Below are 16,582 nucleotides of genomic sequence, written 5' to 3' on the forward strand. Positions count from 1 at the left end.
GGTTAGGACAAAGATCACAGAGTTATTGGTTAAACCGCAATGCCTTTGTTTCTTCATCAGCTACCGGCAGGATGGGGGAGTGTTCAGCCAGGCGTACAATCCCATTGTTTCTGGTAGTTGAATATTAGATGAGGAAGTAGAAACTCAACTTGCAACATGGCAGTCTTTGTTTCTGGTAGTTGAATATTAGGTGAGGAAGTAAAAACTTAACTTGCTATATGGCGGTTTCTGTTAACATGGCCGAGGTTTGGTTCATAGCTCCCAATAAGGTATATGGGTCATGCATTATGGTGTTAGCCATCAGTTATGGGTAGGAGGAAACGTTTGTGTATCATGACCCAACATGTGGCTCTGACATTCTTTCCACCCCCTCTTCTGCAAATTTCCCTGAGCCATGTTGGGTTCATTTTAGGTCTGCTTCAGTGATGAGGTCTTGGGAGCCTCTGTGTCTCTGGATATCTGGTTTGGTAGGAGTTGATTGTTCTGTGTCTATCTCCTTCACTGTTGTGCTGGTACCAGGTTCACCAAGAAAACAGCACCCTTGCTTGTTTCCCCAATTATTCTTAGTTTCAGCCAGGGCCCTTTTGAGGTATGATGGGATAGTTCTCTCCTAAGGATCTGTGACTATCTGAAAAAGAGAAGCAGATTCTCCAATGGAGAGTAAAGTTAGCACCAGATGAATACTTAAAAATTGTCAACAATCTGACATTTAATTGCAGAAGTCCAAAAACAAATTACAAAACTCCCTTTCTAGTTTATTTTGATTTTTGATTTTGAGTATAACTTTTAAAGATTCTCTTCATTTTGTGATTTTTAAAAAAGGTTTAAACTTTTTACAAAAATATTTCAAGAAAGCTTTAAAAAATATTTTATTTTTAAGCTGGGTGTGGTGGTGCACATCTTTAATCCCAGCACTCAGGAGGCAGAGGTAGGAGGATTGCTGCGAATTCAAGGTCAGACTGAGACTATGTAGTCAGCCTGGGCTAGAGCGAGACCCTACCTTGAAAAAAAATTTAAATTTATTTATGAGAGAGAGAGAGCAAGTGAGACAAAGAGGCAGATAGAGCAAGAATAGGCATGCCAGGCCCTCTAGCTCCAGATGCTTGTGCCACCTTGTGTATCTGGCTTTACGTGGGTACTGAGGAATAAAACTTGGGTCCTTTGGCTTTGTAGGCAGCTAGGTGCCTTAACTGCTAAGCCATCTTTCCAGCCCCCACCTCTTTTTTTTTTTTTTTTTTGAGGTAGGGTCTTGCTCTAGCTCAGGCTGACCTGGAATTCACTATGTAGTTGCAGGGTGGCCTTGAACTCATGGTGATCCTCCTACCTCTGCCTCCCAAGTGCTGGGATTAAAGGCCTGCGCCACCACGCCTGGCTTTCTCCAGCGCCCCCTTTTGACTTTTGCTTTTGCTCGAGATCGGACTCAGAGTCTTAGCCATGCTGGGGAGGGCTCTACCACTGAGCTATATCCCCAGTCCTTTGTGTTGTGAATTTTAAGAGTCCTATTAAAGAATAAAATTGCAGATTTTCTGTATTACTTACATTTATAAAATTTCTTTCTAGTGAGTTTTCATATGACTCATAATATATGCTAAAATTGAAAAAAATAGCTATTTTTTAACCCAGTGATTAAAATCCATGCTTTCTCATGTCTTTGTTAGGATGCAGGCCACAGGGAGCTTGTAGCTATTGTTCATATGCATGGACTGTCTCCATTGTGTGAGACCTTTTATAGCCTGGGTTTGTACTGGGATGACAGGACACTTTCCCTTATTATAAAGTTTGTAGTTATTGTGTCCATTATATACTTATTTCTGTGATCAAAATGTTGCATGACAAGAAAAAGTCTCCCACACTTCTTGTGCAAGGCTTCCCGAAATTCCTTTTATTCATTGGGCTTCTATCCAGTATAAATAAATAAATATTTCTTCTATTTGAAACTAACTGAAACAGCTGAATATTAACCTATGTGATTTTCACTCACTGTCTTTTTTTCTCGAGTCAGTCCACTTATATTAGAAATGAACAAGACTATGAAAGTTTCTCCTACATACTTCGAAACATTTTATGATTTATTGCCAGTGTATTTTATCTTAAGTCTGAATCCTGATGATACTTTCCTTACCTTGGTAGAGTTTCCCTCCACTACGAATCTTCCCATGTACTTGTAAGTAGTAAAAGGAGCAAAGGTTTTCCTGCATTGCTTATATCCATGCTATTTCTCATCAATATGAGTCCATTTATGAATGGGAAAGGACTAGGTGTGCATAGCCTTTCCTACATACTTTCCATTTTTAAATTTAGTTATTTATTTTTATTTTTGAGAAAGGGAGATAGAGATAGATAGATAGAAAGAAAGAAGGAAAGAAAGAAAGAAAGAAAGAAAGAAAGAAAGAAAGAAAGAAAGAAAGGGATAAAAAGAGCAAATTGGTGCACCAGAACCTATGCCCCTGCAATGGACCGCCAGATGTTTGCGCCACCTAGTGGGCATGTGCAACCTTGCATTTGCCTCACCTTTGTGTCTTCACCTAACGTGGGATCTGTAGAGTAGAACAGGGGTCCTTAGGCTTCGCAGGCAAGTACCTTAACCACTAAGCCATCTCTCCAGCCCATACTTTACATTTTTATGGTGTATTAGACATCTGTAGGGGGAACAGAAACAACAGAATGTATACATTTTATGGGAGGGGATTAATTAGATTGGCTTACAGATAGGGACTGGACAGTTTTAACAGTGGCCATCTACAGGCTAGAGAGGTAGAAAGCCTGCATCTGCTCAGTCCACAGAGCTGAGGGTCTCAGCAGTCTCCATCTTGCCCTGAAGGTCTGGAGCTCCCTGGAGAGCTGGGTACTGACTCCATGTTGGACGGTGGAAAAGCTGGAGTCTGATGCCAGCAGATGTCAGCATGGCACACTCAGAAGCAGAGATGGGCAGGCGCACAGTTTCCCTCAGACAACTCTGTATCTGAGTTGCCCACTGGAAGATGTCACCCACTTTGATGGGGGGGGTGTCTTCTCTGGAATGCCCTCTCTGCATATCTGGAGGTATGTCTCTTAGAAGCAATGACTGAGATTACAAGTGCATCTCTCCTGAACTCGACACTCAGCTGCATCTTAAGGCACGCTTAATTTCCCAACGTGATGTAATCGTCCCACAAGACCAAAAACACACTGATTCTTCCACAGAAGAGATAGTGAAGTCCTTGAGGCATAGTTACTCTTTTAATGATCCATAGCTTATTATTTGAGAGTGACAGACACAGAGAGAAAGACAGATAGAGGGAGAGAGAGAGAATGGGCGCGCCAGGGCTTCCAGCCTCTGCAAACGAACTCCAGACGCGTGCGCCCCCTTGTGCATCTGGCTAACGTGGGACCTGGGGAACTGAGCCTCGAACCAGGGTTCTTAGGCTTCACAGACAAGTGCTTAACCACTAAGCCATCTCTCCAGCCCATAGTTACTCTCTTAATGACCCATAGCTTAAACTGAATTGGGTCACTATCAGTACTTAAGTGTAGAATCAGTGCTAACATTTTTAAGGCAATAGGCTCGGAAAGAAAGCATTCACACACACACACACACACACACACACACACACACACACACACACACACATATATATACTTTGAATGTATGCATATATGCAAAACCTATTCTTAACAAAACAGGGTAGAAATACTTATGACAATTATAATCTTTCTTTTTCTGTAACTGGTCATGTTGCCAGTTATAACTACCTTCCATATACCCATTCTACATTTCCTCTGCCCTCAACAAGCTTTTCAACAGGTCTTAGTTCTTTACCTGGAAAGCTGAAATACCATTAATCTTAAAGGGGATCTTGGTCATCTATCACCCAACTTGGATTGAATTGTTGCAGTTTCCTGGAACATAGCATGGTTGAACTAAGATAAACTTTTTAACATGAATTTACCCAATTCTCCAGCCTCATTTCATGACACGCTAGCTGTTTCTCACTCTGGCCCTGAACTGACATTATTTCAGTTTCTCAAATGAAAGTTCACTCTCTTAATACCTGCCTCCACGCATTTATGTAACTCTTGCTTTGTTTGTAAAGGTTGGCATTTTTTGTATGCCTTCTCTGAAGTCTAGCAATTATTTAGATTATGTCTTACGTGCATTTCTTTGATAGGACATAGAAACCACATAGGGAATAGAGTTCAGATTTAAAACCAGAGATAAAAAGCATAATTGACTATGAAGTATGACTAAGTATTGAACCTGAAGTGTTTGAGGAACTATGTCCAGTTAATACAACCATGTCTTCAGCTTAGGAGAGTGGCCTGGCATGTTTGGGTGATGGAAGCTATGTGAGTTAAATAAAATTGCTCAGGTTAGTATATGGTTGGAGAAAGATATGTCTACTTGGGACATAATCTTGAAGAACTCCACCAATATGAGAAGTCAAGGACAAGCAACCTTCGTACTAATTACATTCTGTTGACATTTGTGTCCGATCTGTGCTAGCTCACAAAGGCACATGGAGAAAACCCCCATGGAGCTCTTATTTCAGGTGTTATCTGTTTCACTCCTGTTCTCTGGTAGGCATCTTATGAGTACTGTCATTTACCGTTCCGTTACTTTCCAGCTGACTTACTGTCCTCACTTTACTACGTCCAATTAGGTCTCTTGTAGCCTGCTGCAACATTTCTCAAAGTAACCTAGAACTTATATAGTTTTAGTTTCTGCATTTTTCCTTTTAAACTTATTTTCTTTTTAAAAATATTCCTATTATTTATTTATTTGCAAGCAGAGAGACACAGACACAGACAGACAGACAGATAGACACAGACACACACACACACACACACACACACACACACACACACACAGAGAGAGAGAGAGAGAGAGAGAGAGAGAGAGAATATGTATAGACATCCCAGGGCCTTAATCCACTGCAAATGAACTCCAGATGCATGCACCACTTTGTGCACCTGGCTTTTCGTGGGTACTGGGGAATTGAACCCAGGTCGCTAGGCTTTGCAGGCAAGCACCCTAACCACTGAGCCCTTTCAACTCATTTTCATCTGACTCTTGTGATACGATCTCAGTGGCCTTTCCTATTGCTTACTTGGCTCTATGAGTTGCTTAGACTAGTAATAATGATCACAAGCATTCACTGGAGAATTGCTAGCATGTTATTTTGTCTTCTTTTCTAACCACACAGAGGTTTTGCTGGAATCATACCCTTAGTAAGTGGTTGGACCCAAGTGTGTTTCATTCAAACCACCTCTCCACATTGTCTCATTATCAGAGGTACAGAGTGGATATGATGGACTACACAGAAGGAAAGAGTAGGCCTGGCTAGAAGGAGGGAAGGAGAACTTAAGAGAAGCAGATCGTATTGGGAAGAGAAGAGGTCAGATTCAATTTCACAGCCGTTCTTTCTCAGTGTTGCCCACTAGGCTGCAATCCCCCAAGTTACCACAAGAGGGCAGCATCAAGAAGACGGACTGCAAGTCTCTATGGCAGTTTTCAGAGGCACGCCAAAGACCTCCAGTCCAGCAGTTGCTCCCTTCCATCCCAGTTATTCCTCTCTTCTTTTCCATCGCCTGGCGCCTTCCCCTCCCCGTACTCTCCTAACATGGTCTCAAAAGAATTGAGTCTGGGCTCAGCTTTTCTTGGGCACTTGAGTGAATCTTGGTCCCAGTTCAGTCATCTCTGCTCACACTCCCTAGGGTCCCCAGAAAACCTATATTTGGGCAGCAGCATAGATGATGACCGTGCTAGGCTCAGGCCAGAGGAGGCTTGTGCTGGCTTTGGGGATCGACAGAGATTGTGCAAGGCTCGCAGGGTGCATTTGGCTAGCTCGGAAAGGTCTGTCAGCAAGCAGCCCTTCCATGACAGTAGCCTGTGTTCAGTGACTGCTCAGAGGAATTTCTTCATTCCCCGAGAGGCCTGTTCCAAGCTTTGCCTACCCCAGTCGCAGTTTCCTGCCTTCACTTAAGAAGCAAGACAAGGGGAATTAATTTATGGGGGGGGGGGAGTAAAATAGCCGGGTGTGGTGGCATGCACCTTTAATCCCAGCATTTGGGAGGCAGAGGTAGGTGGATTGCTGTGAGTTTGAGGCCATCCTGAGACTCCATAGTGCATTTCAGGCCAGCCTGGGCTAGAGTGAGACTCTACCTCGACAAAAAAAAAAAGAAAAGAAAAAAGTAAATATTACAGGATGTGTCTTCGTGTGTGTACGTGTGTGTGTGTGTGTGTGTGCACTCACGTGTGCGTTGGATGTAGTGATGGTTAATGAACAAGGAAATGGAGAGTTGGAAGCTGGGCTGGAAAGTTAAACTGGAGCCTTACTGTCATGGTTTGGTCTTGCGGGGAGAATCACCTATCATTCCCGGGGCAGAAGTCCCACACCTCCAATCTTGCTGTTTTTAGAGGCAAGGACGTGGAAGGTGTGTTGGAGCAGAGACAGGGGTTTATTTTGGGTAATATGAATGTGAGGTTCACTGTCTGTCTGGGTAGAGTATCACACAGGTGATAGGTTCTATGGCTGCACCTCAGGGCCGAGGTGTGGAACCCGGTGGTCTGTGCAGAGAGAATTTTGAGCCTGGATGGTTTGAGCTCATAAGGTGGATGACTGGTTTCCGCTACACCTCAGCCAAGACCAATTCAGGCCTTGAGCTATACTGATGGAAGATTCTGGTTTTATATTGTTTCTTTTCCTCCTTACCTCTGCTTTCCCATTCACTAAAACACCAGCATAGGTTTCAATAATTTTCTCTGGGTTAAAAAAAGTCACCTGGGGAAAGTTGTTTTTTTTTTTTAAAGCACACTTCTGGAAACTCTGGTTCTCTGAGCACAGAGCAGATTTTAGTGTTAGTGCTTGCAACTACTTCAGATTTTTTTTTTTTTAAATCAGAGGTGTTTGAGACATGCCTCCCAGGTCTGAACAAGAACCTCTATATTTTTTTTAAAATTTAATTTTGTTTATTTATTTGAGAGAGCAAGAGCGAGAGGGAGAGGGAGAGAGAGAGAAAGGGAATGGGTGCTTCAGGGCCTCCAGCCACTCCAAATGAACTCCAGACACATGCGCCGCCTTGTGCATTTGGCTTATGTGGGTCCTGGGGAATCGAACCGAGGTCCTTTGGCTTTGCAGGCAAATGCCTTAACCACCAAGCCATCTCTCCAGCCCAAGAGCCTCTGCCTTGAAATCCAGTCCTAGAGTGAGTCCCTGCCTCCTGTTCTAAATTGGGTTGTGGTAGATTAAGAGACAGCCATAGGCTGAACTTTTACCTCTAGACTTTTAAACTTGCTTTAACCATGACATGCATCAGAAAAGCTAAGGTCAGAGTTGGAAGGTCGGTGCAAGCCTGTGTACTCTTGAGTCCAGGCCTGCTCAGAAACATCAGCTCTGAAAATGAAGAATTGTTCTGTGTGTTTGAGGAGAAAGCGTTCACTCACCAAGATGAACAGGGCACTGTGAAATTTGCCTTGTGTCTTGCTGAGACCTTGGAGGGTCAAGATATCTGCGGTGTTCAGAGAGATGTGTGGGGGAAGATCACACCAGAGAGGGGAAGGGTTTAGAATGACTAGAAATACTTAGTGCATTTTTAAAAACGTGTCACTCCCCGATTCAATGTTCTTTCCCTACGTTGTTACTGTCCTCTGGCCTATAACACCACATATGGTTTCCTCTTTTCTCTTCCCTAGTCCCTGAATTTGGGGTGCAGAAGCCACAGCTCTTGGTTCCTCTCATGGCTGCTCCAAATGGAAGTCTGGTCCATCCAGCCTATTTCCTACTGGTGGGCATCCCTGGCCTGGGACCTACCGTGCACTTTTGGCTGGCTTTCCCCCTGTGTCTCATGTATGCTGTGGCCACCCTGGGCAACCTGGCCATCGTCCTCATCATCCGTGTGGAGAGGCGCCTGCACGAGCCCATGTACCTCTTCCTGGCCATGCTTTCCACCACTGACCTGGTGCTTTCCTCTGTCACCATGCCCAAGATGGCCAGCTTGTTCCTGACTGGCATCCAGGAGATCGAGTTCAACATCTGCCTGACCCAGATGTTCCTCATTCATGCTCTGTCAGCCATGGAGTCAGCGGTCCTACTGGCCATGGCTTTTGACCGCTTCGTGGCCATCTGCTACCCACTGCGCCATGCTTCTGTGCTCACAGGGACTACTGTGGCCAAGATTGGACTAGCGTCACTGACCAGGGGATTCCTATTCTTCTTCCCTCTGCCCTTCATCTTGAAGCGGTTGTCATACTGCCGAGCGCACACTGTCACACACTCCTTCTGTCTTCACCAAGATATTATGAAACTGTCCTGTACTGACACCACAGTCAATGTGGTTTATGGGCTCTTCATCATCCTCTCCGTCATGGGGGTGGACTCCCTTTTCATTGGCTTCTCCTACATCCTCATTCTGAGGGCTGTGCTGGGGCTGTCCGCCCAGGGGGCGGCATACAAGGCTTTCAACACCTGCATCTCCCACCTCTGTGCTGTTCTGGTCTTCTATGTCCCCCTCATTGGGCTCTCAGTGGTACACAGGCTGGGCGGTCCCACATCCCTGCTCCACGTGGTTATGGCTAACGTCTATCTACTGTTGCCACCTGTAGTGAACCCCATTGTCTACGGAGCCAAGACTAAGGAGATCCGTGCAAGGGTGATCCTCATGTTTTCCAAAGATGGCAGGTGAGGTGGATGCTTGTGCTCTGAGTGCTACCAAAGACTACAGGGCGAGGCTCTGTAGAATAACTCTGTGTCTGGGAGCATCCAACCCGCTTTCTGCTTCTGGTCACCTACATATTTAGACCGTGTATTTCTGCCTCCAGACCGATGAGCCACTTCAGATGGGCCAAACTGAAGAGTGCGCATTCTCTCCTCCTTTCAACTAGGCCGTTTTGACATGGTAAAGCTACGAATGCCGCATCTCATGATTCATTAGTATTGATGCATGATTCTTCATTGTGCTTGCCCACATGTGCCCATGGCAATCAATCTGTGTGAGCTGTATAACTTATATCTCAGAGTAGTCACACGATTACAGTTCGGGGTGAAAGAAAGTATTTTAGGGATGGCCATGGTATTAGAGGGAATCTATAATAGGTGATGAGGCAATTGGTGTGAAATGTTTGTTTCTTTGTACGCGTGTGTGTGTTTATGGGGAATGTGCCAATGTCCTTTTGTGTGGCTTTTTAGATACTCTCATATTCTGTGTATCCTGGCTTTGCATATGACATGGGTATGTTTACATAGGGGAAGGAGAATAAAGAAGAGAGAGAGAAAGAAAGAAAGAGAGAGAGTGTTTCAGCTGTGTCCTGGCACATATGATTGCTGTGCTATGATGTGTGTATGTGTTGTGAATAAATTTACTGTGTTCATGAGGTATCTGTCAATCAGTATATGATGTATCTGCATATGAATGCTTATTTGCCTTTGTATGATGGGAATTATATTTCTGTATGTCTAGTGTCTGCTTTTTCCTCATATTTGTTACATGTAGGATGTGGTGCACAAATGTGTGGGGCACATGGCACTGGCATGGTTGTTCCTTTCAGCATATGTGGTATTCATCTTTTAGGACGTGTCTATTGTGCACGGTACTTTTGATATGCCTATTATAATTATTGAAGTGTGTGTTATGTGTGAGCTTGTGTCTTTGCTTTATTGTGATTTCTGTGTTTTAGGACATCTGTCTGATCTATATATTTTTATAGCAAGTTTACTGTTTGTCTTAGGTGTGGTTTATGAGTCATAATACCAAGCACAGCCCCTCCTTGGTGCTGACTGCTGTAAGGCTTCTGTGTAGAGGTAGGAGGTTGAAGAAGCCTGGTTGTGAGAAGCAGGCATAATTTCCAGTACCATGAGATGCCACTCTAAAAGACCCAGGCTCCTGGTCAGGCTTAGACTGAGGTTATGATATTGGGAGTAAAAAGAAAAGAGTGCTACTTTTATTTTGAAAGGACAGACCACACCACCTCCATGCTAACCACGAGAACTTCAGGTGTGTTTGTCACTTCTCCCATCTTCCCTTCCTCCTCCACCTGGGCATTGTCCTCTTTCTGGCCCTGTCCTCCTGCTTCAAGAGCAGGTCACAGTTTCATTACCTCTCCCTTCTAGTACATGTTGACGTGTCAGACGTAGGAACACAAACGTGACTCTGCAAAGGATCTGTTGTCTTGTAGGAAAGGATACATCTCGCTGAAGGAACACTTAGTGAGCTTACAGCTCTTGGCATTGGATCAAAGCCTTTCACTTTGAGGAATGATGGGTAGAAAAGAATGTAGGGACTGGGGAGAATCTGGCTCAGTAGTGGAGGGCGCTTGCTTGCAAAGCTTGCTGGCCCACATTCGGTTCCCCAGCACCCACATAAAGCCAGATGCAAAGTGGTACATACGGCTGTGATAGCAATATACCTATGGCAATGGGAACCCCTGACACAAAAAAGATTAAAAAGACTAGACAAAAGAAAAGAATGCAGAGTAATTTAAGATAGAGGAAAGAGTTCTTAAATAGGACTTTTGAAGTTAAAATCTAAGAAATATCCCGAAGTGGTGCATCTTATAATCTCTCTGCACGTTGCCTCATGTGTGTAATGCCAGAGTCATGTTGGGCAAGCTGTAAAGTGTAAGTCCTTTGGGAATTCTCTGTAAACTGAACAGTGCTGCAAGTCTGTAGGAGATGATCTTAAGACCCACTCACGTCACGGTCCATGTGAACAGTGCTCTGAAAATTTTCACTGCGTCACCATTGTGGCTCTCCTAATTTATTACAACTTGATTTTTTGAAGAGAAAAAAAAAACCTCTTTATCCCAGAATAAATGGTTTGTATGAAGTTTCAGAAAAGCTGAAATTTCTCTCTCTGGTATAATTTCATTTGGAAATAAAATTAAAAGGAAAATAGCTCCGCCTTGTCAAGAAGTTCTGTCAGAAGTGGCTGATAACCTCATCACGAAAAGGGACATTGTGGGGTGGGATTTAGATGGAATACAGATTGGGATTACTGGTTTTTATTTCAGGTCCAGTTATTTAACCTACAGAGCCTTAGTACTTTTAGAAACTGTAAACAATATAAAACAGAAATGCAATCTGGCGCTTGGTGGATGGTTGTGAGGATTACATAGAATAATAGATATGAACGTGTGGAAAATTAAAAAAAAAAGTGATCGATAAATGCTGGTGATAACAGTTTTAAGTCAGAAAGCTGATAAGAGGAGACATGTTAATTACATCCTGGGGGATACATTTCTAGGCACAGCTGTTCTTGGCTTCATAAGCGACTGTTGTGTCACATGCAGAAGCTCATCTGCATTGAAATGTCACTGGAGTTGGAATAACTTGTGGTTTTCTCCCTTAGGAGAGCTTAGAACGATCCTGGGTTCTCCGTACTCGGATAAGTGGTGGTGACTGGGGTCAGCGTGGCCCTGCTGGAAGACTTGACTGCCAGGCTGGATGGATGGCTTCCACCAGGCTCTCACAGCCCCTGTGCTTCCCTCCATCATAAAACAGTGACCCCTACAATCCAGCTGGACACTTCCCCTCTGTCATAGATCGTGAAGAGCTGTGCAGTAACTGTTTATCCTCTGCCATAGAACTCAAATATCCCTGTACAAGTTGTCTGTCCCTGATGAGGGTGGGACCTGGGTTTTGTTCATTTCCATGTTTTTGGACAACATCAGTATGGAGTTTTATGGCTGTTTGGCCCAGCTGCTCAGAGACAGGGACAGGCAGAGTGGGTTCTGGTTCATGTTAAATAGACATATTCTGCCTTGTTACTTAGTCCAACTTCATCTTTGATTTATCTCTGAATAAGTTATATTCCTTAGTTGGGCCTTCATACTTAGCAAGTCCAAAAAATATAGTCTTCAAATACTAACAATCAGCTATGCTCTATAACAACATTGTATTTTAGATTTTTTTCCCATCTTACAGGCAAATGAATTAAGGCTCTGACAAGTTAAGTGACTGCTCTAAGGTCATACACCTAAAATCAAGGCAGTAAACCCAAATCTAGGACCTTCTTTCTAGTATTATATCCTTGAACTTCGGATTGGAACATTCTGTTACTACACAGAAAAGAGGAAAAAAAATTCTAGTGAGTTGGGGCTAGCCCAGAACCTCCCCTGATGGTGTGCCCCATCTCAATGCTGTACACCTACCATGCCAGCTTTCTAGAGCAGGTGACTCTTCAAGTAATAGTCAGATAGTCTCTGTTCTCATCGTCAGTGGAAAAGGAGAGTCATATTCTCTCCCCGTGCCCCTGCCTACCAGTTCTACCAGTCAGCATGGAGACAGCGGACACTCATTCTTGGAGAAACATCACTGACAAGTCACAGAGTCCAAGTGAGAGGCCTCTAATCCGCGGAGGCATCTTCAGAGGCTCTGTTTTTACCACTGTCATCTCAGCACATTTCCTTCCTTTGAAGGAGTAAAGCACAGGATTGCAGGCATGATCTGATACCACGTCTCAACTAGGGGATGTTGTGTGCTCCAAGAACCACTGGGCAGTTCTCTGTTGCAAAAGAGCTCTTTGAGAGACAAACATTGCCTTTTCGTGCTCTATGCTGATTCTAGAAGTTCCTTTGGTATTGAGAAAGCTATTAAGATCTTTGTTTCCAGCAGAGCTGAGGGTGACTACAGACAGACTGTGATCTATGTGAGTTCAGGTCTCCCAGGAAGCAATTGCCAAGATATCAGATGTGTAAGAGATTTTTGAGGGATTTTTTATTTTTAATGTAGAAACACAAGGAGGTGGATAAGGCTTCAGACCAGCTGACACACATGAAAGGGAAAGGAAAGATCAAGCGGGAAGAGCCATAGACCTTGGTGGGGCTCTGCAAAAGCTTCAGATGGGTTGGGACATAGTCCCCACACGAAGGCTGCACACTGGAAGAGTGTCTCATTGGCAGGAATGGTGGAGCTCAAAGTCATTGCTTGGGAGAACCTGGAGGAGAGATTATTCTTGATCACGTGGTAGCAGAGCCAAGGAAGTAGTTGAGGTTCTATGTCAACTGAGCTTCCAGCCACAAGCTGCCAGCAAGAAACTAAGTTTCACACTTTCTAAATGGTCATAGCATTGGACCTTGGGACATTAAAAAATTTTATTTATTTATTTATTTATTTTATAGAGAAAGAGGGAGAGAGAGAGAGAGAGAAAGAGAGAGAGAGAAAGAAAGAGAGGGAGAGAGGAGAGAGACAGGGAGAGAATGGGCATGCCAGGGCCTCCAGCCACTGCAAACAAACTCCAGACACATGCTCCCCCTTGTGCATCTGTCTAATGTGGGTCCTGGGGAATTGAACCTGGGTCCTTTGGCTTTGCAGGCAAATGCCTTAGCTGCTAAGCCATCCCTCCTACTCTACCTTGGGACATTTTCAATAAACATTTGTATTATGGGGTTATAGATACCCTGGGTACATTTATTTTATTTTTTGGTTTTTCGAGGTAGGGTCTCAATCTAGCCCAGGCTGACCTGGAATTCTCTATGGAGTCTCAGGGTGGCCTCGAACTCATGATGATCCTCTTACTTCTGTGTTCTGAGTGCTTGGATTAAAGGCATGCCCCACCACGCCTGGCTACATTTATTTTTAATAAAAACTTTTTTTGCCTTTTTATTGACAAATTTCATATGTGAACATAATATAATTTATTTCATTACTTAAAATAGTTTACTGGTATATAACTAGCATACCATAAACTGAACACATTTAAAAGGCACAGATCCATGTTTCAACCATTGTACACACCTGTGAGCAGCCCCTCGCTCAAGGTAATAAACACATTTCCACAGCTTCTTCATATTTATTTGAAATATCTCAGAAATGCCTCATTTCTCCAAGTCATTGCCCTCCAGTACACAAGTAATCGCTAAAAAGTTTCATATCACTCTTTTTTTTTAAAGACAACTTCCATAACTGTAAACAATACCCCATGGTAATGCCCTCCCTTCCCCCATTTTCCCCTTTGAAACTCCACTCTCCATCATATCCCCTCTCCCTATCAATCAGTCTATCTTTTATTTTGATGTTGTGATCTTTTCCTCCTATTATGATGGTCTTGTGTGGGTAGTGTCAGGCACTGTGAGGTCATGGATATCAAGGTCATTTTGTGTCTGGGGGAGCACGTTGAAGGAGTCCTACTCTTCCTTTGGCTCTTACATTCCCTCTTCTACAATGGACTTTGAGCCTTGGAAGGTGTGCTAGACATATTTCAGTGCTGAGCACTCCTCTGTCACTTCTTCTCAGCACCATGATGCCTTCTGAGTCATCCCAAGGTCTCTGCCATCTGAAAAGAGAAACTTCTCTAAGAAAAAGTGAGGGTCACATAAATATATTGGTATGAACTTTAAGAGAAGTGCTTACTGGGCAGTTTGGTGAGCATAGTATATATATTTAGCCAGATACCAGCAGACATTACACCCTTAGGTCTCAAGACTAGCCCTGTTGTAGGTTTTCAGTATCAGTACCAGGGATGTTTTCCCTCCCATGGAGGGGGTCTCCAGTCCAATTAGAGGGCGGTTGTTTTCCCCCATAACAGAGGTGCCACTATTGCATCTTTTGGCTCCTTTGGCCTGGCTGGCCAAAGGTAAGGCTTGCAGTGTCTGCTGTTGAGTATTTTCACTGGTGATTTTTCTCACTCTCCCATTGAACTACATGCAGCGTGTCTTAAAAACCAAACCAAACCAAACCAAACCAAACCAAACCAAACCAAACCAAACCAAAACAAAACAAAACATTTTATTACAAGGAGAGAAAGGGGAGAGAGGAAGGAAGGGAGAGAGAGGGAGAAGGAGAAAGAGAAAGAGGGAGAAAGAAAGGAAGAGAGAAAAACAGAATGGGCACCCCAGGTTCTCTTGCCACTGCAAATTCCAGACACATGTGCCATTTTGTGCATGGGGCTTTACTTGGGTACTGGGGAATCACTTTGTGTGTGCCAGTCTGGCTTCCAGATTCCCAACTTTCCAGATTATCTTGGCTCCACTTCCCACTGTCTGTGGCATCAGAGATGCATGCAGGACTGTTTACATGGCTGCTGGGGAACTGACCTTGCACTGGAAGGCTAGAAAGCATGTGCCTTTAACAACTAGGTCATCTCCCAGCATGCTTCACTTATTTTTTTAGGTAGAGTGAGAGTGAGTGTAAGAGAGAGAATTGGTGTGCTAGGGCCTCAGCCACTGCAATCAAGCTCCGGATTCTTGTGCCACCTAGTGGGAAATTTCAGCCTTTCACTTGCCTTACCTTTGTGCATCTGGCTTATGTGGGATCTGGAGAGAGATTGAATATGGGTCCTTAGGCTTTGCAAGCAAGCGCCTTAACCAGTAAGCCATCTCTCCAGGTTCTGTTTCATTTGTTTTTTAATACATTGTATTTTTAGATTGGAAGTGACTTTTTGTAGACAGCATATTGTGAGTCTTGTATTTTAATCTAAAACGAGAATGTATTATTTTATTTTATTTATTTATTTGAGAGCGAGAAAGAGGAAGAGGCAGATAGAGAGAAAGAGAGAATGGGTACCCCAGGGCATCTAGCACTGCAAATGAACTGCAGACGCACGCGTTCCCTTGTGCATCTGGCTTACGTGGGTCCTGGGGAATTGAACCAGGGTCCTTTGGCTTTTCAGGCAAATGCCTTAACCGCTAAGCCATTTCTTCAAACTGAGAATTTTTTCTTTCGAATTCATTTTACTATACTTGTATATTTCTTTACTTTTGATTCCCATCTAGCATAGTTATTAAAACATTTTTAGTGTCTATGCCTTGTAGCTTTCACTTGTGTTTCAATTCTGAGAAGTTTGGAGGATTAGTCATTCTTATCACAGATTTCTGATTTTCATTTTTTTGAGACAGGGTCTCACTCTAGCCAAGGCTGACCTGGAACTTACTCTGTAGCCCAGACTAGCCTCGAACTCAGGGATCCTCTTATTTCAGCCTCCTGAGTGCTGGGATTATAGTCATGACTGGCTCTTCTCATCATCACAGGTCATTTCTGCTTGTTTTATTTTTTGGAAGCTTAGTATTTTGATTACCTGAAGGACACCATGAATTTTACTTTGGTATTATTAGTATTAGACAAAAAAAAAGTACATTGCCCATTTTCTCATTATTTCGGGTGGTTATTATTTCCTGCTACCTCATCTGAAGTACAAGTGTCTTCACTGGAAAAGGCTTTGCATCCCGTAATGCTACGGAGAGGCCCATGGAGGCAGCATGGGCGGTTCTAAGGTGATGGCAGAGAGACAATATAAATCCTGCAGGCACCAGAGACTCTTGTAATCAGTGATTTTGATGTGGCCTCAGTCACAATGGTCTTGTTTGACATTGTCTATTTTTGCATAGTTTGAAAATTAAGACATAATGCTAACACTGAACAGTTAAACAATAAAATGAGAAACCAATTACACCATGTTTGTTTTACCTCTAGATAGGGTGTTAGCTTGTTTCAGCCGCCAAGGCAGTCAGTTTTGCAATCAACTTTAACTTTCTAAAATGTTCTCTCGCTATTTTTTTCCCCTTAAGAGAGAAACCAGATGACATGAGTCGCGAATGTCTCCCAGCGGATGGGGGTAGGGGAGCGTTGAAGAAATCACGTTCTCGTCCCTCAGCCTGAATGTCAGTAAGCTA

General features: G+C 43.5%; 1 protein-coding gene across 1 annotated transcript; it reads left to right on the top strand.

The window, feature by feature from the left end:
- The first annotated feature begins 7,692 nt into the window (after positions 1 to 7,692).
- On the top strand, positions 7,693 to 8,661 carry LOC101596665 (olfactory receptor 51D1). The gene has a single exon (XM_004650750.2). It carries the CDS (start codon positions 7,717 to 7,719, stop codon positions 8,659 to 8,661), a length of 945 nt encoding a protein of 314 aa, XP_004650807.1. The 5' UTR covers positions 7,693 to 7,716.
- Positions 8,662 to 16,582: the final 7,921 nt, after the last annotated feature.

This window comes from Jaculus jaculus, chromosome 3, assembly GCF_020740685.1.
Source record: "Jaculus jaculus isolate mJacJac1 chromosome 3, mJacJac1.mat.Y.cur, whole genome shotgun sequence".
Taxonomy (NCBI): Eukaryota; Metazoa; Chordata; class Mammalia; order Rodentia; family Dipodidae; genus Jaculus; species Jaculus jaculus.

Excerpts from the sequence above, each read along its gene's own strand:
- LOC101596665 (XM_004650750.2), top strand. The coding sequence starts at position 7,717 with ATGGCTGCTCCAAATGGAAGTCTGGTCCATCCAGCCTATTTCCTACTG.